Source organism: Neophocaena asiaeorientalis, unplaced genomic scaffold, assembly GCF_003031525.2.
Source record: "Neophocaena asiaeorientalis asiaeorientalis breed wild unplaced genomic scaffold, Neophocaena_asiaeorientalis_V1.1 scaffold656, whole genome shotgun sequence".
Classification (NCBI taxonomy): Eukaryota; Metazoa; Chordata; class Mammalia; order Artiodactyla; family Phocoenidae; genus Neophocaena; species Neophocaena asiaeorientalis.
In genome coordinates this window covers 461434-486242 of record NW_020172180.1, presented here as the reverse complement: position 1 = coordinate 486242, position 24809 = coordinate 461434, and the positions used below count along the sequence as shown (strand labels likewise).

The 24809-nt window shown below is 34.2% G+C and overlaps 1 protein-coding gene across 3 annotated transcripts in view; it reads right to left on the bottom strand.

Moving 5' to 3' along the window:
* The window catches only part of DIAPH2 (diaphanous related formin 2), an 863347-nt gene that overhangs the window by 380173 nt on the left and 458365 nt on the right, over positions 1-24809 (bottom strand). For all 3 annotated transcript variants that reach the window (XM_024761235.1, XM_024761244.1, XM_024761229.1), the window contains one exon: positions 20944-21073. In XM_024761235.1, the coding sequence (XP_024617003.1) occupies positions 20944-21073 (130 nt within the window). The remainder of the gene's footprint in view (positions 1-20943; positions 21074-24809) is intronic.

The window sequence follows — 24809 nt, the reverse complement described above, 5'->3', positions numbered from 1 at the left end:
AAAAAAAAAAAAAAAAAAAAAAAAAAGATTTCAACAGATTTTAATTCTAAAGTAAGATTAAATCATTAAACAAATTTCAAAATCTGCAACTATAGCTGCTAAGTTAAATGTCACTCACCCATATAGTGGAATACTGTGCAGCTAGGAAAATTATGCATTAGAAAAATTTTTAATGACAAGTTTGTGTTCTCCTACATAGGAAAAAAAAATCATACTGTGATTCATCTTATGATACCAATTTTACAATATATGTACCTGTGTGTACACATAATATAAAGATTTGAAGGATGTGCACCAACATGTAATCAGTGGTTAACCCTGGTGTGAGGGATTAAGGGTGCTTATTCTTTATTCTTTTTGTCTTTAATTTTTCTATATTTACTGACTCTTCTGTAATATTTTAGTTTTCCTAAGCAGTGAATTTTATAGCCAGAAAAATGAGATTAATTCAAAAGAAATACATTTCCATTTTCTATAAATCTGTTCAGTGTCTGCATATGTGGCTATGGATATATACAAAATCTCAAACTGTCAGTTTAACGTTTCAATCCCCATGCTTCTCACTGATCTCTGAACAGAATTAACCAGTTGCTTGGCTGTAGTGTTGATACATTATGGAGTGCTTTTAGAAGCCATTACTCAATTGGTAACAGGAAGTATTTTGGCTCATGGCTCCGAGACAAGTTCAGAGTTTCTTGGCTACAAGGACTAAATTAGATTGAGAAAAGTTTTCTTTAACTCTGTTAATCAGTTATACTGACAGGGCTAATATCTGTCAGACAGTTTCTATAATTAAGGAGCCACAATATATGATTCCATTAAAATATTTCATAGCATAAAAAGTAGTATATGTTCATTTTAATGTTTACTACATATTTAATCACACTCATACCCATCACTACCACTACAAGTTAGAAATGCATATGCCAACCTTCAGCCCAGGGTGACTTCTAAAGCTGAGTTATGAACCCCAACTGGAAATGCTGACAACCTTAACTATAGTGGCGTGAACAACGCTGGCTATAATAAAATTCTTGTTCAGATATAACTCACATAAAAAGTAAAAGCCAAGGGCTGTGAGTAGCTCAGTACATTTAAGCCATTTTTCAACACATTCGAGATCCATATAATTCTGCATTCCTTTCAAAGCAATACCTGATGGCTTTTTAGACTTCTGTGTTTTGTTTCTAAAAATCTGTATACAGTAATATCTCATAAGACTTCCGATGAAGCATTCTTCCCCTTTATCTTCGGCTAGTGAGAGTGCTAATGAAACTTTTATGAAATAAATGTTATTTCTGTCTTGTCTTGCTTTGCATGTTCAATTGCAGGGAATGGACCTGTTCGGTGAATTCAGAGATGAAAAGCGCCCAACAAATTCTGATTTGCAAAGCCTGTTAAAGTGACTCTGCACTAAAATTGTCAGTGTAAAACTAAAGAGGATAATATTGTTCCACAACAGTTTAATTAGCACTTTGCTTTTTTTCCCCCTGAATGTAAAAGGAGGGACTTCTTTTCTCTTTCATGCAAATAATAATAATGATAATAATAATAACAATAATAATAGCAGAGGAAATCAAGTACATGAGTCCAAACCTCTGGCAAAAGCAGCAGTGACAGTCACTGTTTATTTTTTATTTTATTGGGGTATAGTTATTTTACAATGTTGTGTTAGTTTCTACTGTACAGCGAAGTGGAGTTCCCTGTGCTATACAGCAGGTTCTCATTAGTTATCTATTTTATACATATTAGTGTATATATGTCAATCCCAGTCTCCCAATTCACCCCTTTCCCCTCTTAGTGTCAATACATTTGTTCTCTACATCTGTGTCTCTATTTCTGCCTTGCAAACCGGTTCAACTGTACCATTTTTCTAGATTCCACATATATGCGTTAATATACGATATTTGTTTTTCTCTTTCTGACTTACTTCACTCTGTATGACAGTCTCCAGGTGCTACAGTGCTCTGAACACTCACAGCTGCAAGTATCCCACACATGTGGATAGCTGGCTGTGAGCACTGTTGAAGGGAACAACGCTGATTAGCCACAGAGTTGCTGTAGATACTCCCTCAAGTCCAGTTGGCACAAACTTAGAATTTAACGATCTGTAGAATTGATTTAGTGTACATTAACTATTTCTAGTAGAATCTGAAAATTCCTTATGGGAGATAGAGCTCTTTGTTTCCTCCAATCTCAGATATTTGCTTATAATTTAAACATTATAGCATTTCAACATGAATATGGTCCTAAACATCATCTTGCAAGTAGCCTTATTAATTACAATCATTTTCCATTCTAACACTATGGAAGACCAGGATAAGGCACAGAATGAAGATGATTAAATGATTATGGTTGGTAGAGAGGCAAGAAAAAAGCCTGTTTATAGATATACATTTCTTTTCATATATAATAAATCATGAATGTGATGGACTTCATACAAGATTGTATTTAGAGGCAATTCTGCCATGACTAATATCCACAGAAAATTAAATTTTATTTTGCAAACTATTTGAACTTCACAAGCCTTTAACATCACTGTAAGGCTCAGCATATACTTTTATGTGCTAACTACTTTAAATGACAGTAGCTCTTAGAGAAATAATTAGTTTTGAGAATGGAAATACAGCTAAAACACAAAATACAAATATGCTAATTGTTTGACCCTGCTATACACTTGTTTTGGAATTTGATCAGACAGACTAAATACTTCTTTTCTTTATACTCCGTTCCAAAGTTAACTGATGATACTAAATCATCAATTCTAGAACTTTTATTTAACTTTGAAGTGTTAGGGATATGACACTGCTGATGCTAGAAGTAAAATCCATTCAGGGAATTGTGTGTTTTGAAAACCAGATACAGGTGATTTCAAATTCTTACATATATTTTTTGGTACAATATCTGCACACAAATATCATTTCCACTGTTTTTGCAAACTGTCTCCCCATTGGTGGTTTCCTCACATCGCATTCCAAATCCAATAGATTTTTAAGTCCTGCAGTTTTTCCAAAATCTCTCCTTTCCTTTCTAGTCTCACTGCTATGACTCCTCAGCTACTAAAAAGTAAGATTCCAGATCATGGAGGACTTGATATTATAATAAAATAAGATTTGACTACATAATGAAGGAGTTCAAATTGTGTTTGTAAATCATTTAAAAAAATCCTCAAGTCTAAGAAATATGTTTCTTTCTGGGTGTTAATTCCATGTCTATTAGTTTACTTATTAAAGATTTGGCAATGTGGAAAATTCTGTAGCCTATATTGCTGCTTTTGTAAACCAGTCATTAAGACAGAAAAACTGAAATGTCAGTAATCACTTTTGTACAGTCTTCTCTAGGAGAAGACAACATAAACAGGATAATACCTTCTAGTGCTAGACCAAAGTCAAGATTAGGTGGTTATCTATCACGCAGATGGAGTTTACTAGGTGCATACCTGAATTTCATTTTTCTAGGCTTTATTTTGGTAAATAGTATTTCTCAAGTAAAGCAATTAGTTGGGCTGATGTTGGCTTACTGTTTTCAGGAACAACAGTTGCCTAACTTCATTATTAGCAATGCAAAACCTTTGAAAAAGTGTTGCTCAGTGCCACATGGCAATGGTGTCAGGCCTTGGAAGACACTACTCTAATCATTACCACAAAACCCTTGTTTACTGTCTACTTATCTACCTATGTTTAAACTGCATCCTCCTGTGATAAACCATAATGGAAAAGAATATGAAAAAAGGATATGTATGTATATACGTATAACTGAATCACTTTGCTGTATAGTAGAAATTAACACAACATTGTAAATCAAATATACTTCAATAAAATAAATTAAAAATAAAAACTAAGCTGCATGCATTTCCTGAAATTACCAGCCTGTCAATTCCCCAAACGATTATATTTCAGTGCATGAAAATATAATAAATATACAGACAGACACATCAGTCTTCTCTTTAATGAAATGTTGCTGGTGGGACTTCCCTGGTGGTCCAGTGGTTAAGAATCCGCCTCCCAATGCAGGGGACACGGGTTCAATCCCTGGTCGGGGAACTAAGATTCACAACAACTAAGCCCGCGCGCCGCAACTACTGAGCCCGCGTGCTCTGGAGCCCGTGCACCACAACTAGAGAAGCCCGCACACCACAACGAAGATCCCACGTGCCTCAACTAAGACCCAATGCAGCCAAATCAATCAATCAATCAATAAATATTTTTTTAAAAAGTTGCTGGCTACAAGTAGGTATTTTGAGTAGGTGTTGAAGGGATTTTTAATGTTTAAAAATATGGTGAGGAGTTGAAACCATAAAACTCTTAGAAGAAAAGATGGGGGAGAGCTCCTTGACATTTGGTCTTGGTGATGAATTTTTGGATTTTATACCAAAAGCACAAGCAAAAAAATCAAAAATAAACAAGCAGAATTACATCAAACTAAAATGCTTCTGTGCAGGAGAGGAAACAATCAACAAAATGAAAAGACAACTTACAAAATAGGAAAAAATATTTGGAAATATATTTGATAAGGGGTTAGTATCTAAAGTATATAAGGAACACATGCATATAAATCAACAGCAAAAAACCAAACAACCCAATTAGAAAATGGGCAAAGGGCATGAAAATGTATTTTTCCAAAGAAGACATACAAATGACCAACAGGTATATGAAAACGTGATCAACAGCACTAATCATCAGGGAAATACAAATCAAAACCACAATGAGATTATCACTGTACACCTGTTAGGATGACTATTATAAAAAAGTCAAAAGATAGGAGGCGTTGCTGAGGATGTGAAGAAAAGGAAACCCCTATACACTGTTGGTGGGAACATAAATTGGTACAGCTACTATGGAAAAACAGTATGGAGGTTCTTCAAAAAATTAGGAATAGAACTACTATACGATCCAGTAATCCCACTTCTGGGTATATATCCAAATGACAAGAATCAATATTTTATAGAGATATCTGCACCTCCATATTCATTACAGCATTATTCATAGTAGGCAAGACATGGAAAGAACCTAAGTGTCCATTGACAGATGAATGTATAAGGAAAATTTTATATATAAATTACACATACACACACACACACACACAAACACAGACACACATACACACTCCCTGGTGCCATAAGTTCAAAAATTTTTTTTTCATTTCACACATAATTGAGATCATGCAATATTTATCTTTCTGTGTCTGGGCTTTTCATTGAGCGTAATGTCCTCCAGGTTCATCTATGTTGTTGCAAATGGCAGGATTTCCTTCTCTTTTAAGGCTGAATAATATTCTATTTCACTTATATGTGAAATGAAAAAAATAATGAACTCATAGTATCAGAGAGTAGACTGCTGGTTACCAGAGGCTGGGGGGTGAGTAGTGGGTGGGGGAAAAGGGGAGATTTTGATCAAAGGGTACAAACTTTCAGTTATAAGATGAATAAGCTCTGGAAACCTAATATACAGCATGGTGACTACAGTTAATAATAATGTATACTCAAAATTGCTAAGACAGCAATCTCAAATATTCTCACCACACATACATGTGCGTGCATGCGCACGTGCGCATGCGCACTCACACACACACAGAAGGTAACTCTGTGAGATGATGAATTGTTAATTAGCTTGTTTTTGGTATTCATTTCATAACACATAAATTTATGAAAACATCACATTGTACAACATAAATATACACCTTTTTAACTTGTCAATCATACCTCAATAAAAAAATACAGTGAGGAATACATATGGTAGAGTCTTAATGCCACCAAAATGGTGTCCATTTTCCTCAATGCTTTTTTTGTAAGAATTTCAATATGCTCAGAGTTCTGGTTAGAAGATTCTGTAACCAAAGATTTATAAAATAAATAAAAGCAGTCATACATATTAAAAAATACAAGACTTTCTTGGTGATAAATCTTTGTGCACTTGCAGATCCTCTCAACCCCAGAACACTGCATACTATTTCATGTGTGTTAATCTCTAAATAACTATCTACAGTCCTCCCTTGGTATGCACGGGATTGGTTCCAGGATCCCCCAAGGTTACCAAAAATCCGTGGATGCTCTTATATAAAATGGCATGGTACAGTCAGTTTTCCATATCCACAGGCTCTACATCTGTGGATTCAACCAACAGCGGACTGAAATTTGTTGAATCTGTGGATGCAGAACCCGTGGATTTGGAGGGCCAATTGCATGGAGTTTTGTGATGATCAGGAGTTTATCAGGGCTCATACATATCTATGTGTGTTTGCACGCATGTGTGTGTGTGCGTGCGTGCGTGTGATTTTCTGTGTGTATGTGTTCATGACTACATTAGTATTTTTTTCTTTAAAACAAAGGCTCCTTCATAGGTAATACAAATGATACATTATGTGCAGAACAGAGCAACATCTGGTACACTGGTTTAACAGAGCATATCTAAACATTGTACTTATCATTATTCTTTACAGTTTCAATCAAATTAAATTCTTCTCTATGCTGGAAGGTCCAGAGTCACTTTTATGCCATCTCAAATGGGTGTCCTCCTAATTCACTCAAAAGTACCCTATTGGTTACCTGGATCCCTGGTCCCAGGGTTTGGTATTTCAGCCACTTCTCTTGACTATCCACTCTTACTCTCTTGGTGATCGTATCCACTCACACGGATTTAGCTACTATCTATGTCCTCATCACTTTCAAATGTCTATCTATCTCTAGCCCCAATATCTCCGTGAACTCCAGACTCCCATATCCAACTGCCTACCTGATGTCTCCATTTTGATATCTAATAGGTATTGAAACCTTACTATGACCAAAATTGAACTCCAGATATCCCAAACCCAGTCCTTCTACAGTCTTCTCCACTTTGACTGATGGCAAATCCATCTTATTTCAGTTGCTCTATTCACAGCTTTCGGAGTCATTGTTGAAGAATCATATTGTCATGCTCCTCTTCCTATTTATAAGCAAATTCAGGTGGTTTAATCTTTAGAAAAATAGTAAGTCTACATTTCTCATAAGCTCCACCACTGCTACCCTAATTGACGCTAACATCTTTCCTCCCTTGATCAACTTCAGTGGTCTCCTGATCTCCCACTACTCTTGCCATATTGCAATCCATTTCTCCACTTGGCAGTCTGAATGATTCTTTTAAATATAAGTCAGATCTCATTACTTCCGTACTCTCAACCTGCTAATAGTTTCCCATCAGACTCTGAATAAAAGCCAAAGTCCATTCCAGGGCCTACAAGATCTACATGCTTTTGCCCGTGGCTACACCTCCAACCTCTTTTCCTATCACTCTCCCCGACCACTCACTGGCTCCCTTACTCTCCTTCAACTACAATACCACTTAGAAGACTCAGGGAATTTTGCATTTGCTGTTTCCATTGCTTGAAGTATCCTTGACTGAGATATGAACATGGCATGTTACTTCAGTTTAATCAAGTTTCTGGACAAAGGTCACCTCCACAAAGAGGCCTCCCTGACCACTATATGTAGTACTACAGTACCCTCTGTCATTCTCTATTCTCTTATCTTGCTTTATTTTTCTTCATAATACTCATGACTGAAGGGAATTATATTTTTGTCTGTTTTTCCCATGAAAATGAGAACTTTGTTTTATTCATAACTATAGCCCAAAGGTCCAGAATATGGTCAGTGCTCAATAATTACTTGTTCAGGAAATGGGTGAATGAATGAATGAACTGTATGATGAGTTATATCTTAAAATTATTTCATGATTATAAACATAAATACACAGTCAATCCTCATTATTCATGGATTCCATATCTGTGAATTTGCCTACTTGCTGAAATTTATCTGTAACCCAATCAATACTTGCAGTGATTTTGTGGTCATTCAGAGACATGCACACATGCAGAGTGGTGAAAAAATTTGAGTTGTCTTCAGTGCATGTTTCCAACTGAGGTTGAACAAGGGGACACTGTGCCTTCTTGTTTCAGCTCTCACACTGTAAACAAGTGTCCTTTTGCAACCTATTTAGTACCATATTTTTCTAATTTTTGTGCTTTTTTGGGTGGTTTTGCTTTTTAAAATGACCCCCAAGCACAGTGCTGAAGTGCTGTCTGGTGTTCCTAAGTGCAGGAAGGCTGTAATGTGCCTTACAGAGAATATACTTACGTTAAATAGGTTTCATTCAGGCATGAGTTATAGTGCTGTTGGCTGTGAGTTCAATGCTAATGAATCAATCATATATATTAAATATGGTATCTTTAAACAGAAACACACATAAACAAGGTTATATATTGATTGCTTGATGAAAATTGTATGACCAGAGGCTCGCAGGAACCTAACTCTGTATTTCCCGTAGAAGCAATGATTCAATATTCCCTAATTCAATGTTTACAATGACTTTATAGAACATAACTACTACAAGTAACAAGAATCAATTGTATATACCACACAGAAGACACAGAAAACACAAAAATACTACTGACAACAAATATTACTGTTATGTATATTATGATTAATAAAATTTGGATCTTATTGTCTATTATTTTATTTGAATTTACTATATTATTTGTATTCACCATGTCATTAAAGTTCATTGAAGGCTTCATTTTATTCAAAATATATTACATTATATGTATGTTCTATGATTCATTTTATTATTTCTCTTAATTCTTAGCTCTTTTGTATATTTCCAATTATTCAGTGTTACAAATAAATCGGCAGGCGGACTCAACCACTGCGCCACCAGGGAAACCCACAAATGAAATTTTTGTGCATAAATCTTGGTACCCATTTCTGATCATCTTCTTAGGACAAATTAAATGTTTGCAATTAGTTTGAGGCTCCTGATACATTTTCCTTTCCGAAAAATTGAGATCATCTTGAACTTGGACCATTAATGCGTATGTATCTCCCCTATACCACCTGTATCAGTACTGAGTATGTGACAGTTTGTTTTTAAACTTTGTCACTTCAATAGCTGAAAAATTGTATATTATTGTTTTATGTGTATTTCTTCCATTACTGATGAGGTTGAATATTTTTGGTATGTTTGTCTTCTGAGAACATTCTGCCCATGTGCCATTTGTCCACATGGATGGCACATGTATTAAAATTGTTTCTAATGAATTTCTAAGTTGGGATATTAACTGAAATAATTAATAGAAGTGTAAGATATAACTCATTTTCCTTTGAAGAACTCCTATTCAGTGTGATTTCTAATAGTAAAAGATACATGAATAAATGCCCAAATTAATTTACAGCATGCCCCACACTTCCATGGAATAGATAGCTGAAGAAAAAGTGATATATTTAAAACAAGGGATACAAATGTGCAACTCAGGGACTGTAAGTCCTTATACAATTAGAATTAAATAAACAAGTGTTTAGTTGGTGACCATATCCCTCAAGAAGGGTGAGCAATAGAGATATTCTTTGTTCATCACCACAGGGTGTGTTACTACTCTCTGTGAAAATGTAGAAGGAAAAATGAATTGAATGAAACCCTAAATCCTGACAATACCATTTTATATATTTATCAGTTTACTATAGTTTTAAAGTAAAACAATAAGTGTTTGTATTTATATGATTTCATTGGGTGTTTCTAATGGTAATAATTAATTTCCCATTAAAATCCAGAATTTATTAAGGTTTATATTGCCTTCTCAGCTTATCTTAAATTTATGAGTAAAAATTTCATTTTTCATATCTTTTTTAACTGTGTTTTTGATATTACTCTCAGTGTTGTTATAATGAAAAGAATAAGTGATATAGAAGTAGCCAAAATCTTAGCTCTTATTAATTGTGTGACCTTGAGCACTTTATTTAATGTTTCTGAGACTCAGTCTCCTTTTCTCTAAAACCAGGCTTACTGCAGTGCCAGGCACTTAGTAAGCCCTTTATAAATGGTAGTGGTTAATATTATCACTAGTATTAGAAAAAAATGCAAAATTAAGTGAAGAAGCAATAGCTAGCATAAACATTATCCTTGGGTTTTGTGCTACAAATGCAAGCAGAATCCATTCCTTAAAAATGCATGTAAAATAAATGTTTTATTATCATTTGTATTAGTTATTATAATATTTTAAATTCACACCTTTTATATGTTCCCCTAAACATTTACTATTAATTATTTAGAACATTCAATTAAAACTATACATTTTTTCTTTTCTTCCATGTTTACACATACTAAGGACAAAGATATCCTATCAGAATAGGATAATGGAAATTTTATGGTCAACTCTTAAATGTGGAATAATAATTCTTCCATCAGAGCTTGGAGATGTCATTCAAAATGAGATGAGCCTATATGATCACGTTTTTAGAGTCTAATTTCAAAAAGACTATGAGATGGAAAAAAGTAAAAGAACATGTAAAGAAAAGAAAATTAATGACATCATATGTTATTTCAGAGTGCTTTATGATTTAACAAGTGAATTTTGACCTTCATTTTTTAAATGGGGCTGAACAAACGTAAAAAACCTGATCAAAATCATCTGGAATTAATATCTTTATGCTAGCTTGAATGATAAATCATTATTTATATATAACAGTTTTCTTTTAAGGCATATCCACACTGAATATCTAATTTTATTATCATAATCACCTGAGGGATAAATATGACCACCTATATTTTTCAAATTAAGAAATGTTATGATACAATGAGGAAAAAGGCACTGAGAGGTTAAGTGGCAAAACTATGATCCAACAAGTAGGTAGTAACAAAGTTGAAACTAGAATATATATGTTATGATTCTCATCCTTGGCCATATTATTTCTAGCATGCGTCTCTTTCAGATATGACTGTACCAGAATTCTTTGACACAGAGCTATTAGCTTCCAGTAGGAGTCAGGGTTTTTTTCCCCTCACTATTTCAATGACTCTTCTAATAGAAATGCCAGCTCCATTCTGACTGTTTTACGTGGAAATACTCTAAAGGAGTTTGGGTCATATAAAATTAGCATAAGTCAATATTATATTTGCTATTTACTATAATTTACCTCATCAACTTGTAGAATCCCAATTCCAGAAAAAGACCCAGTTAAATTCAAGAAATCACCCCAGCCACGTAGTCCCCTGTGTTCAAGACACGTTTGAAACGTGTAAAAAATGGAGAATGGGGGAAGCTTATTAGGTAGATCTGATACTGTTCTTTCCTCTTCCAAAATCACCAACCCTAATATCCCTAAACCAGATTCATCCTTATTGATGAACCCATCAAAAGAACTGGTAGTGGTAAAAACTGCAGTGACAGCAACCAAGTTGCTTACCAGATTCTACCAATTTCCCCTGGTGGTACAAGGGAATCTCCACTCAGGACAGGAGCCACCTCTTCCTATGATTCTGCCATGGTGGCAGAGAGCTGGTTTTTTCTTCATTTCTTTCACTCTTCCCTCTTCCCTTACTCTCCTCTCTCTACCTTGACATTACTACTTAACATCAGTCCCTAAACCTCTTGCATCAAATATGTCCCTGTGTTTTATTTCAGGAGTCAATCACATTTTAACATTTGCTGTATGAATATTCATTTTTCACCTAACAAGACTGTATCCACAAGGAGATTAAATGAGCAATATTCCCACATATCCTCTTTCCTGACATTGAAGCAAAGACACAATGATAACAATGAGAGCAGTGACAGGTTCTTGGTGAAAATTTTACCTCAGGATGTGCTCAGGACATGTTAGGACTCAATGATATACAAGACAGCATAATATTGACAACAGCTATGGAAAAGAAACATTCACCCTGAATGTTTACATGGCATATAATGTGCTTGGTGATTTTCTTAACTTTTTTTTCCTTTTTAATACTAGAGTGTACCCATCCACTCTCAGACTAAAGGACACTTTGACAAAATCCTTAAGTGACATACAACTTGCTGAAAAACAGTAATTATTTACAGTAACATCAGATCAACTCTGACAGCAGTTATTTATACAATGCATGTGATCATTATAACTAAGCACAGGTAAAAACAAGAGGACCTTTTGAATTAAAACGTAATACCTTTCTCACTATTCATCATTCATTACACATTTTAAAAATACAAATGACCGCCTATTAAAAAATGCTTTATTAAAGCATATATCCCTGGTGCACACAGGTGACCAGCTGAATTTTCACAAACTGAACACACCCATGTCACCAGGATCCAGATCAAGAAATAGAATGTGACCAGCACCCCAGAGGCCTTCACATGTTCCCTTCCAGCCATTAACCCACCCCAAAACTAACCATTTATAATGATTTCTAACATCCTATTGACAGATTAGTTTTGCCTTAAACAGCTAATTTTAAAGAAAACATTTTGAAGACCTGGGCGCAATGTGTAAGAAGTTGAAATTAAGTATCTGCAAATATATTTTAGCTATTTTAAGTATCCAGAAAGTTTCACTGGGGTTAAATAAAGATGGCAGCTAAGATCAGGTGGAGGTTTCAAAATCATTCACTGAGCTGACTTTACTATGCCAATACGGTGTTAGATTTTCCCCTTGAAAAAGGAAACTATGATAACATACATTATTTCAGAAAGCATCATGCCAGGATGCAGCCAGGATGCAAAAGAGTACAGGATATTGTAATGCAAAAGAGTATAGGATCAAGCACCAAACTAAGAAGCTCAAGTAAGTACTATGGTAGAAGAGGGGAAGTGAGAGACGCCTGAAAGCCAAAGCAGTTGGGGAAGGCTTCATAGAGGGCCATCAAAAGATACATACATTAGGCTCAAAAGGGCTGAGAGAAGAGGGGGGAATTTCAGTTTAGAAAAACACAGAAGCCTAGGCTCTGAGACAGGCTGGGCCATGAAGTGGGTGTGAGACAGATGAGCTATGCATACAGTTCTCTAGCAGAAAGAGATTCTGGGTTGCAAAAGCTAAGGTACCGTAACAAATGTCTATAAGTCTATAAAAAATAGCTGATTTATATTGAAGCATTTTACTCAAGTACAAATGGCCATGGTCTCTGCTTCCTTTCACTGTTCCCTGAAGATATGAATGTTTTCAATAGTTTCCTGTAGAAATGAAAATTAATTATAGGGTTTATATGTTATGAATTATAAACACTGTTTCGTAATGACTAGATTACTGACCAGTAAGAAAACATGACTCTCTTTCCTAAGTCCTTTTGACATTTCAGGTTGAAAATATATTTTCTATGCATGTGTTGGACCTCTTGTGATTTGTACTATTTTAAAGAAATTCACTTTGTTTAAAAAAAAAAATTGGACCTAAGTGTCCATTGACAGATGAATGGATAAAGAAGATGTGGCACATATATACTTTTTCTGCATACGGGTCTTTTGTCTCCTTAGGTAGGTTTATTCCTAGATATTTTATTCTTTTTGTTGCAATGGTAAATGGGAGTGTTTTCTTGATCTCACTTTCAGATTTTTCGTCATTAGTGTATAGGAATGCCAGAGATTTCTGTGCATTAATTTTGTATCCTGCTACTTTACCAAATCAAAAATAAATAAATAAATAAGAGGAAGAGGATATGGGGATATATGTATACATATAGCTGATTCACTTTGTTATACAGCAGAAACTAACACACCATTGTAAAGCAATTATACTCCAATAAAGATGTTAAAAAAAGGAATAATAACAGTACCTGATGAAAATATAGCAAATATTTGAAAAACCATACTGAAAAAGAAACCTCATTTTCATTACTGGAAATGGCTATATCACCAACCCATTACTTTAAAAACTGACAAATAAAGGGAATAAATTGAGCATTTAGCTTAACTTTCCTGTATGAGCTATATTTCAGCAAAGCCAATAGTTGCTGAGGAAAGTCTTTTACAGAACATTTCTAGCCAATAAATGCAGAAAGTATAGTAAAATTAGAAAGTCACCATTCTGCAACCTCTAATAAAATAATGGATCAGGGCAATAATCATCATAGGTGCTAAGACCACTAGGTGAAATTTGATAAGGAACTTTATAAGAAAGAAATCAGGCTGACACCATCTGAAAGTGGAACATCCAATATTATGTCTCTTCATGTGATACAACAAAAAGTACATAGCACTTGCTTCCAAAAAAAAAAAAAGAAAGAAAAGAAGAATAAAACAAAGAAACACTGCTCTAATCAAGCCTCCAGTTCTAATTTCTCATGTACAAGAAATAAGGAGGCTAGCAAAAAAGTTAAACACCAGAAGAAACCAATCAACCACATTCAGAATCCAGCACATTCTTCACGATAATTAACTTGGTTTATTCAATAAACAATAGCATTTTTTAACAAAAAAAGGAGAAACAATTATAAATTAAAAGAGTTAAAAATATAAAAACCAAATACGATGTGCACATTTTGTTTGCACCCTGATTCAAATAAACTAAGTCTAAAAAACACTTTTGAAATAATCAAGGAAACTTGGACTGGGTATTAGATAATGTTAAGAAATTGTTCATTATGTTAGGTATGGTAATGGCATTGATTTGTGTTTAAAAAAATATGTCCTTATATGTCAGACATATATTATGCATATAATGTGCATAATAAACTAGTAACTCTAGTTAGATGATAGGATAGTTGGAGTTTTCTTTAAAGGCTGAAATATACCTGCAAAAACACTATCACCATCACCAGTAGCAGTAGTAGTAGTGGTAGTAGTAGTAGGGATGGGAAATAAGACTAACAAAGTGTTTTATAATATGGAAACTGAATACTAGGTACACTAGGGTTCATCATATTTTTCTCTGTAATTCTGTTTATATTTGAAAATTTTCATAATAAAAATAATTTAAGCCTCAAAAAAAAATTGGGGTGACCTGGTGAGAGTAAGGAAGAAAGTATATCAAACTGGAAAATGTATGAATTAGACTCCCTAAAACTTAATATTCCTCTCAATTTTTATAAGATTTTTATGGTGTCAATATGATAGAATGTAATTCATTCAGCAAAATTATTTATTTGAGATAGTGTAGGAAAGGTCCAAAAAAAGCTAAACAAACAATTTAACTTTTTTATTAAAATGATATAGTGGTACAATGTATACTCAGTTTTATTCAGACTGCTAACATCTAAGTAAGGTCAATTCTATTGACATTCTGTTAACATTGGTTTATTATCATTCTGTGCTTCTAAAAAGTTAGACCAAAACACAAAGTTGTTTTTTTAAAAAAAAATTTATTGGAGTATAGTTGCTTTACAATGTTGTGTTAGTTTGTACTGTACAGCAAGGTGAATCAGCTATACGTATACATATATCTCCTGTTTTTTGGATTTCCTTCCCCTTTAGGTCACCCCAGAGCACTGAGTAGAGTTCCCTGTACTTTACAGTAGGTTCTCAAAAGTTATCTATTTTATACATAGTATCAATAGTGTATATATGTCAATCCCCATCTCCCAATTCATTCCATCCCCCCCTTCCACCTTGGTATCCATACATTTGTTTTCTATGTCTGTACCTCTATTTCTGCTTTGCAAATAAGATCATCTATATCATTATTTTAGATTCCACATAATATGCGTTAATATACGATATTTTTCTCTTTCTGACTTACTTCACTCTGTATGACAGTCTTTAGGTCCATCCACGTCTCTCCAAATGACCCAATTTTGTTTCTTTTTATGGCTGAGTAATATTCCATTGTGTATATATGTGCCACATGTTCTTTGTCCACTCCTCTGTTGATGGACATTTAGGTTGTTCCATGTCCTGGCTATCGTAACTAGAGCTGCAATGAACACTGGGGTGCATGTATCTTTTTGAATTATGGTTTCCTCTGGGTATATGCCCAGTAGTGGGATTGCTGGGTCATATGGTAGTTCTATTTTTAGTTTTTTAAGGAACCTCCATACTGTTCTCCATAGTGGTTGTACCAATTTACATTCCCACCAACAGTGCAAGAGGGTTCCCTTTTCTCCAAACCCTCTCCAGCATTTATTGTTCCAAAACAGAAAGTTGAAATCTGCTAGGACATCCTATGGTTTCATACTTTCTCACATCTTGGGTCCTATGAGTTACTGTACATTGAATGCTCTAAAAACAGTAGGATTTTGTCCCATAACTCAAAAGATTTTTCAATAAAAACCGTAGATAGTATAAAAGTAATTTTTTTGTTCAGTCATTAGAATAAAAGATGTTTCGGCAGTTAGATATTACGTTAAGACAGTTGGCTGCCATTAGTTCCTATGAGACTTTTAATCCTTACTGTTCACCATAAACCTTTATGGTATGGCAGTCTCCATAAGTTTAGATATTCTCCATTAAGAGCTCGATTGTTTCCAATTTTAACTTTCTCCATGAAAGAAGTAAAACATGGACCAGGAAATATTGTTAAGTCATGGTGTCTTCTTTATTCTAACTTATCTTGTTTCTCCTCTTGTATTTACAGTAAACAGTAATTTTCAGGTTGCTATTCTCAACTTGTCAACTTCCCATAATGCCTTATTTTGAATACGCCTGCTGTACTAAAAGGATATACAATGATTCAATGTAGTAAACATTTATTGAGCATTTACTTCTCTCTGAGATGCTGAGCTAGCACTGAGTCTGTTGGGACAAATGGGGCATATTCCTTGCCACTGAGGTACTCAACCTAGGAGGTACAGAGAGAAGCATACAATGAAATAAAAAAATGCAAATGTGGCAGGTGCTGTATTACTAATAAAGCTAAAGTACTGCTGTGACTCAGAGAAAGGAAAGGGTATTTCTGTCAAAATGGGGATAGAGAGACTGGAGTACTATATAGAGGAAGTGGCATTCATACTCCAGTAAATCTTTTATTTGGTCAGAGTTGATTTTCTATGTTTTCCAATATGTGAGCATGAATCTCTGTTGTATATTTTAGACCACAAAGGAAGGAAAAGTGGAGCTGAAATGTATGTAATAAAACAATAGACAAAGGTCTGCAAACCTTCATTGACTGTGTGATCGTGGGCAATTCCTTCGTCATTCTGGGCCTCAGTTTTTCAACTGTAAAATGATGAATTTGGACTAAATGCCATCTTGGGTCTCTTTTAGCAGGGACAAGATGATCTCTAAGGCTTCTGCTAGCTCTGGAGTTTCAGAAAATGTTGTTTTGTTTTTTTGCATTCCCCCAACTTTTTTTTAACTCTGCTATGATGTTACTTTTCCTTTATCTCATAGATTTTTCCCTACCATATTTCCTCTAATCTAAACTTTCATCATGATTAATCCTGTGAAGAAGTCAGAGTGGGTAAATAGCTAATCAGAGTTACTAATATAGCATGGAAAGATGGCAGATTATCAAAAGGTATGGTTGGTCATTAAAATTTATAATAGTTGATTTAAAGCATAAGAAATTAACACTGCTTATAGAAAACTTAACCAACTTTTATTTTGTAGGATGGCAGTAATTTAACTTAATTGAAACTCATTTTTTTCTAACCCTTTTGGTTTAATCCCTGGAGCTGACCTATAAAACACTAGAGGTTTTACATCAAACTGTAAAAATCCTCAAAGCCGAAAGTTAAAGTGATAGCCACAGGGTGGGGAAAAACAATGAAGGATTTACAAACTAGGTCTAGTAAACCAGCAGTGCTTTATACAATACAGATCTATATATCTATTATATATAATTATAAATACATATATAATCTTTAAAATTATTCATTGGGGACAAGGTAATGGTGGTTTATCAAATAAATTTTCAATATTTTAAAGGCATTAGATTCTCTATAGCAACCACTTTTTTTCTCTCTAAAGACTCATTGGTATGTCAAACAGGAATGAGAGGACCTGCAGATTTATAATTTAACTTGGAAGAAAATGACGAGAGAAATATTATTTTATGAATTCCACTGGTAATAAAATTCCATTGTACTGTTTGATTCTGAACTTCATAAGGGCGGCTTGCCTCCCGCACTCCCTGCAATAATAACTAAATAGATAAATAAATAAGTGAAACCAAAGCAAAACCAAACCACTCTCCAATTCTTTAGGCAATGCTTCATAAACGTTTCCCACCCAAGAGCCCCTAATGGAAGAGAAGATTGAACACGCTCCCCAAGGGATCTGCGGCAAGTGTGAAATTTCTTTGAAGTCATCTGTTTTATTTTAAAAATTCATGTGAATTTTGCATTCCACTCCATAATATATATCTGTGTTAATGTAAAATGATGTGTTTTCTCCCAATATCTTTGAGTTACTGAGCTCTAGGAAAATATGCTAAGTTTATACCATAGCTTTGCATTGTCCAAGATGCACACAATTTTAGAAGGTTAGCTTAACAAGGAACGAAGGCAATTTATAAAATACGTTTTTCCATGAATCCCACGTATTTCTTACTTTCAGCTTTCTTTTCACTTCAAGGTAATTTTTTTTTCTTTGTCAGTTAATTTGAGGTCTATAACTTTAGTACTGAGCTGAAATACATTTATTTGCTATAGCAGACAGAAAAGATCCTTATTCTATCAAAATAGGTACTTGGGTTTTAATAATCAAAAAACACAGAAGGGGGGAGGGATACATTAGGTGTATGGGATTAATAGATACACACTATTATATATACAATAGATAAGCAACAAGGATTTACTATATAGCACAGGGAACTATATTCAATAGCTTGTAATAACCTATAATGGAAAAGAATCTGCAAAAAGATACAGGTATATATAACTGAATCACTTTGCTGTACACCTGAAACTAACACAATATTGTTAACCAACTATACTTTAAAAATAAAAATAAAAAGTAAAGAGAGAATTTTCAAAGGTATAAGAAAAAAACAAAAACAAAAGAAGATATTAGTAATCATACAATTATTCTTGAAATACGAGTTATATAACTGAATTAGTTTCATCTTATCTATATCACTCCAGTTTAAAAAGACAGGTACTTTTTTCTTTTTGTAGGCAATCATTTCACAAGGAGATTGTCCAAAATCATGGAAAATGAATTAATATATAGTGTTGATTTATTTTTATTTTTGCTGGTTGGTTGTGAATATAGATATGCTTGCTATATACACAGTACTGGAGGTGACAGAATGTGATTCAAACAGGACTGAAATCTGTATTAAGCAAAAAAGACAAGTTAGACTTAGACACCAAGGAAAAGTATTTAACTATAAATAAGAAGTTAAGTGGCTTGACCTTTCAAACCACATTCTGTTTTTTCTTGCAAACTAAATTCACAAGTATTTTGTTCTAAGGCTTTAGTAGCAAAACATTAAAAAAAAAATAAGGAAATGGATTCTGAACAGTGATTTGACAAATAATAGTCAATTGTCTTAGAGGACAGGGCAGGTAAGATTTCCAGGCATATGATGCAGGATGAAATCGTACACAGAGACAGAATTATTAGAAAGGAATAAAAACGGCTCAAGAGAAAATACTTCTGAACACATGAGAACTAGAAGGAAATGAAAGGGGGATGCAAGCAGGCAGAATGTACTTAAGAACTTGTTGAGTTACAAACTCTGAGTCTAAATTTCATAGGGAAATAAAAAGAACTAGTCAAAATAACTTGAGAATGGGGATTGCTGCAGCCCAAACACAAAGACAGGAAGAGGATTTCTGGCAAGTCTTTCGAATACAATGGCAGGAAGACTACACGAAAGCAGAAATAAGCAAAATACAACAGAGAGGTTTTGCTCTTGAAATGGATAAGAAGAAAGAAGTTGGTGATATCCTAAAAGAAAAATATGAAAGGATTTACCAAAAGCCCAGATATAGGAAACAAACAAATAGAACTGAGTATAATACATAATTGGCTGAGACTAGAGAAACTATAGGTACCCTTATGATTGTTCTCTTCCAACAAGACAACAGCAACAACTGTAATACTCATTAAATTAAAGGAATTAAAGAAATTTCATTAACTTCATTAAATTCAAGAAATATGTTGAGGATGTGATCAACAATACCAGACTGGCAGAGATGATCACTGAACAATATTACACAAACGACTTTCTGGGCTTTATAGACACACTTTTTTTCTCCTTCAACGGACACTAACAGGTTTATATGGTTTGTAATAAACTCGGGAAACATATGCTTTTGAGTCCTTACTGAAAGTCCTCTGAGTTATAGAGAAGCAGAATTACTTCTTATATTTGCAGTTTCAAATATAAGATTTACGGCCTACTCTTCTTATCCAAGAGGAAAAATGTACTTCTCCACATACATCACCTCACTTTCAAAAAATGTTTCCTTGACCCTTCTTCCTTTCTTTCACTTTTCAACTTCTTCTAAAAGTAGACAATACTTACTAACCAACAAAACTAATCTGTTCGAATTAAAGTCTTGGAGACATTTTTGTTCCTCCTCTCCTGTTCTTCACTGGTGCCAGGTTCTGCCCATTCTAGTCCTTCAATGATGCCCTGCCACCTATCTCATCAAGATCAGACTGCTTAGCATGACACTGAAGTCTCTGAAATGGCTACCTTACTGCTTCAGCCTGATAGTCAATGACTCTTCCACCATCCTAACACATTCCGCCACTGTGCCTTCTCATATTGTCTGCTCTCTGGACAGCATACCCCTTTTCCATGTCAGTAAAAATCCTATTCTCATGTTTCACCCTATTGGCCTCCTCTTATCTATCCATTCAAAGTTTCTTTCTCTCTCATCTAAACCACAGTCCATTATCTTTTCCTGTAGCACTTCTCATATTCATCTTTGTTTTATAAAGTATTTGTGTATATGTCTTTTCTTCCCTTCTAGATTTTAAACAAATTCAAGCAAGAACTATCTCACGATCATTTTGATATCACCAACAGCCTCAGGGTATGGTTCCTTTGCAAATAATATACACTTAAGTATTTATGAAATGAAAAAATATACTATTTGATCAGAGATATGAAAGCTTCAATAAACTAGAGTGCTAAAAAATAAAGTTGGTCAAAAGCAGGTCATTAAAACACACTATGCTGTCAAATATAAGCTAATGGAAACTATCTTCCTGCTTTTCTTATATCAGTAACCAAATAAAAATTACGATTAATGCTTATAGATTATTTAATCCTACTGTTTAAAATATTTACTTAGACAAGATGTAGTCTCAAAGCAGTTACAAATCAATTACCTTTGCTTGCACTTTCCACATGTTCCAGTTCTTCAGGAAATTTCAGGATATCCCGGTATTTTTCCTCACAAATTTCAGCAATAAAATGCAAGAGGGTTGTCTTTTGATCTGCTGATTTAGTATCTCGGATCTGGAATGGAATAACGACAATATTTTTAGTATTTTTTAATAATATATATAGAGAGACTTTTTCTTTTTTTAAAATTATTATTACTTATTTATTTATTTTTGGCTGAGTTGGGTCTCTTCGTTGCTGCACGTGGGCTTTCTCTAGTTCTGGCGAGTGGGGCCACTCTTCCCTGCAGTGTGTGGGCCCCTCATTGTGGTGGCCTCTCCCATTGGGGAGCACGGGCTCTGGGCGCACGGGCCTCAGCAGCTGTGGCCCACGGGCTCCAGAGTGCAGGCTCAGTAGTTGTGGCGCACGGGCCCAGTTGCTCCATGGGCCTGTGGGATCCTCCCGGACCAGGGATTGAACCCATGCCCCCTGCATTGGCAGGTGGATTCCTAACCACTGTGCCACCAGGGAAGCCCAAGAGACTTTTTCTTAAATAAGAGAAATAAATGAATAAATGAACTCAATTCATTGTAACTAATTAAAAAATTTTTTTAAATGTCTGGGGTAGTTCCTACTGGGGTCTAGTGACAATGCTCTGGATTTTAAAACGAACTCCGCATTTTAAAAGAGAGAAAGATGACCGAAAAAAGTAAAAAGTTAAACATGAATCCGTATTTCTTAAAATGTCTAGATTATTATAGCAAAATGAACTATTCTTTTCATGAGAAAGAACATTCACTTAAGTATTGATAATAATAGTCCAAGTGAATGTGTGTTTATGTTATCAGCATTCTGTTCTTTGCTTTATCACAGAAATATATTCTTGAAAGCTTGATTCGTCTGTGAGGTAATATTCATTTCTGGCCATTGCTGCTGCAAATGAATGTAAAAGAGCAAGCACATTTTACCCTCGTTTACTTGCATGGGCCATCATAAAAGAATAACTGAAGGCTTTTTATGCTGATTTATAAACAGAATCTGACCACACAATTGTGATAATATGTCAAATTTTATTTGCCTGCCTACACATTGTATCTTCTTTTCAGAGACACTAGAAAAGGGATGCTGTGGCTAGAATGATAAAAGTCTTTAAAGTATAGGACCAAAAATATCTATGATGAGAATCTAAGTGTTTTCTTTAATATAACTCTCATACTAGACTAAGCTGCAAATGAAATCAAGGATTTACTTCAAAACAAAGGATAAATATGGTATAAAGTATCAACTTTTCTCATTCTATTGGATGATTTAATTCTATAATCCTTAGATGACAGGTTTGTCCACTGATGTTCATACTGATTTGGGGTTTTCAGCTTTAAGGATTACTGTTTAGAATAAATGAATATTCTTTGCAAATAGGTTTAAGAAAAGGCTGTGGAGGATATTTAGGTAATTACAGAGTAATTTAATCCTTATTGTTTTAGTATCTAAGGAAAAAAATTGTATTTAATCAATCAGTCCCATACTTTTTGTGCTACAGCTTTCTAACAACTGCTACGTTCCAATGATATGAGCAACTTAAGAGAAATGTTAGTCTTCAGGCTCAAAACAAACAGCCACAGGAAGCATGATGCTGATAACTGAAGTGGCCACAATGATTTCTTTTAGAATTTCTGGGATTACTATTTATCCCATGTAGGTAAAATATTTAAAATTTTGCATTATTATGTTGATCCACCAAACACTTTTAAGTACTACAAGGTTGAAATGACACAATTCAAGAACGAGCTATAAGAACAAAAACCAACAAAAACCTCAAGGGCAACTTGTCTTAAGTAAGGCTTGCAGCTGTAGAAGAATCACTGGGAGGTTCACTTTCCTAAAGAGAGGCCTTTACCGGAGATTGCAGTGTTATATGTTCACAAAGTGCATCCCCTTCAGAATATGCTGAATATTCCAAGTAATAAGGAAATAAACATTTTCTTTTTTTCTTACAAATTAATTGAATTCCTAAATCCTAAAAACATTAGGAGCTTAGGGAAACTGAAGGCATATCTTCCTAAAGGAAAGGCGATTGATCTATATTTTGTGAATTCTATGGAAACAAATTATTTACACATACACATACACATACACACACACACACACCAACTACAAAAACCCACCCAATTTTTTAGGACACTAAATTGTACAAGTATATCATAATTTTTTTTTTTAAATGCACATGGCGAATACAAGAAAGGAAAACACAAAAATAGAAAAATAGCACTGTGCTCATATGGGAATCTTCTGGGTGATTTAAAAATTTCCTTTTTGACATGCATGCTTATAAGTGCTTAATTTTCAGAAACTGTATTTGATAAATATTTATCCAGAAGGAGGGCCATAAATTTAATTCCTGTTAAAAAATTTAGTAGAGTCAATGGTTACATTTTTAAAAGATAAACAATACATAACATTTATATCATTAACTATTAAATATCTTTGTCGAAATCAGAAAGAGTGGTAGACAGAGTATGCATGTATTTTTTTAGCATTGTAACATTCCCTTCAAAGCAGGGACAAAGATGGCCAAGTGCCTATCCTGTCAAGCTGAGAAATACCTTGGTATGGTAGACAAACTGCTAAATTTGTATTGTAATATTTATTTTTTACATAACCTTAACACCAGGAGTTCATCTTAAGGTTTCAAACTGGCAGGGAATATGTGGTCTTTTAAATTTTTCTTTATGTGCATGATACTTAGACCAATCATTTAAAAATGAATATATATATTATATATATATTTAATATATATATAAAGGGAATTCCCTGGCAGTCCAGTGGTTAGGACTCGGCACTTTCACTGCTGTGGGCCCGGGTTTGATCCCTGGTCGGGGAACTAAGGTTCTGCAAGCCGTGCGGTGTGGTCAAAAACAAATGAATATATAATATTAAACTATAAAGGCAAAGCATTTTTACTTATTAAAGTATATTTACTTTGTATTATCATGTCTTCAGTCTCTCTTACCACATCTACATGATCCACACATTAGCCATCATCTCTCTCAGGACCTATTGTGTAGTTCGATGTCAAGTACAGAAGGCAATTAAGAACATTCACCTTCATCACTTCTAATGGCTAAGGGCATTTATGCAATAATTTGCCCTTCCAAGTGTACTAGCTGGATATAGTCATCTCTTGGGTTAGTACAAAGGTAATCTAATCTATGTTCAGAATCACTTCCAAAGTGTTTGGGTTAGTTTATTAAGAAATAAAATTTTCTTCCCTTTGATATCGGGTTAACTCAAAATTATGTTATTTTTACATTAACATCAAATGTTCCAATAATACTTGTCCAGTTTGCCAGAGTCTCACTGGTAGCTATTCTGTAAGCATTTCAAGGTTCACTCCAGCCAGGAGCCAAGTGCCATTTTGCATCGTAGACTGTGCTTTCCCTCTCACCAGCTAGGCAGGGGTATGAGATAGATATAGGACTTCTCTTTATAACATGCAAAAGGATGAACAAAATGGTCACCCTATAATCCTCTGTCTTGTATATATTTTCAAACAATAAAAACACAAACAGTAGTTCCAGAAATTGGAATTATTTGAAAAACTAACATTTTACAATATCTTAATAAGGTGAGTTATTAACGAATGATAACAAAAAAAGAGTAATTCACTATATTCACTGATAAAGTGCCATCAGTTAATAAACCATATAGCGATTTTAATTATAATCCTCTGAACAATAAATGTTACACATAAAGATTAATAACTGAATTTATACTAACTGTATCTACCTAATCTTTAATAACTTTCTGAAATGGTACATGAATACAAAATACCTTTAACAAATTAACACCTATTTCTCTAGCAAATTCTGAT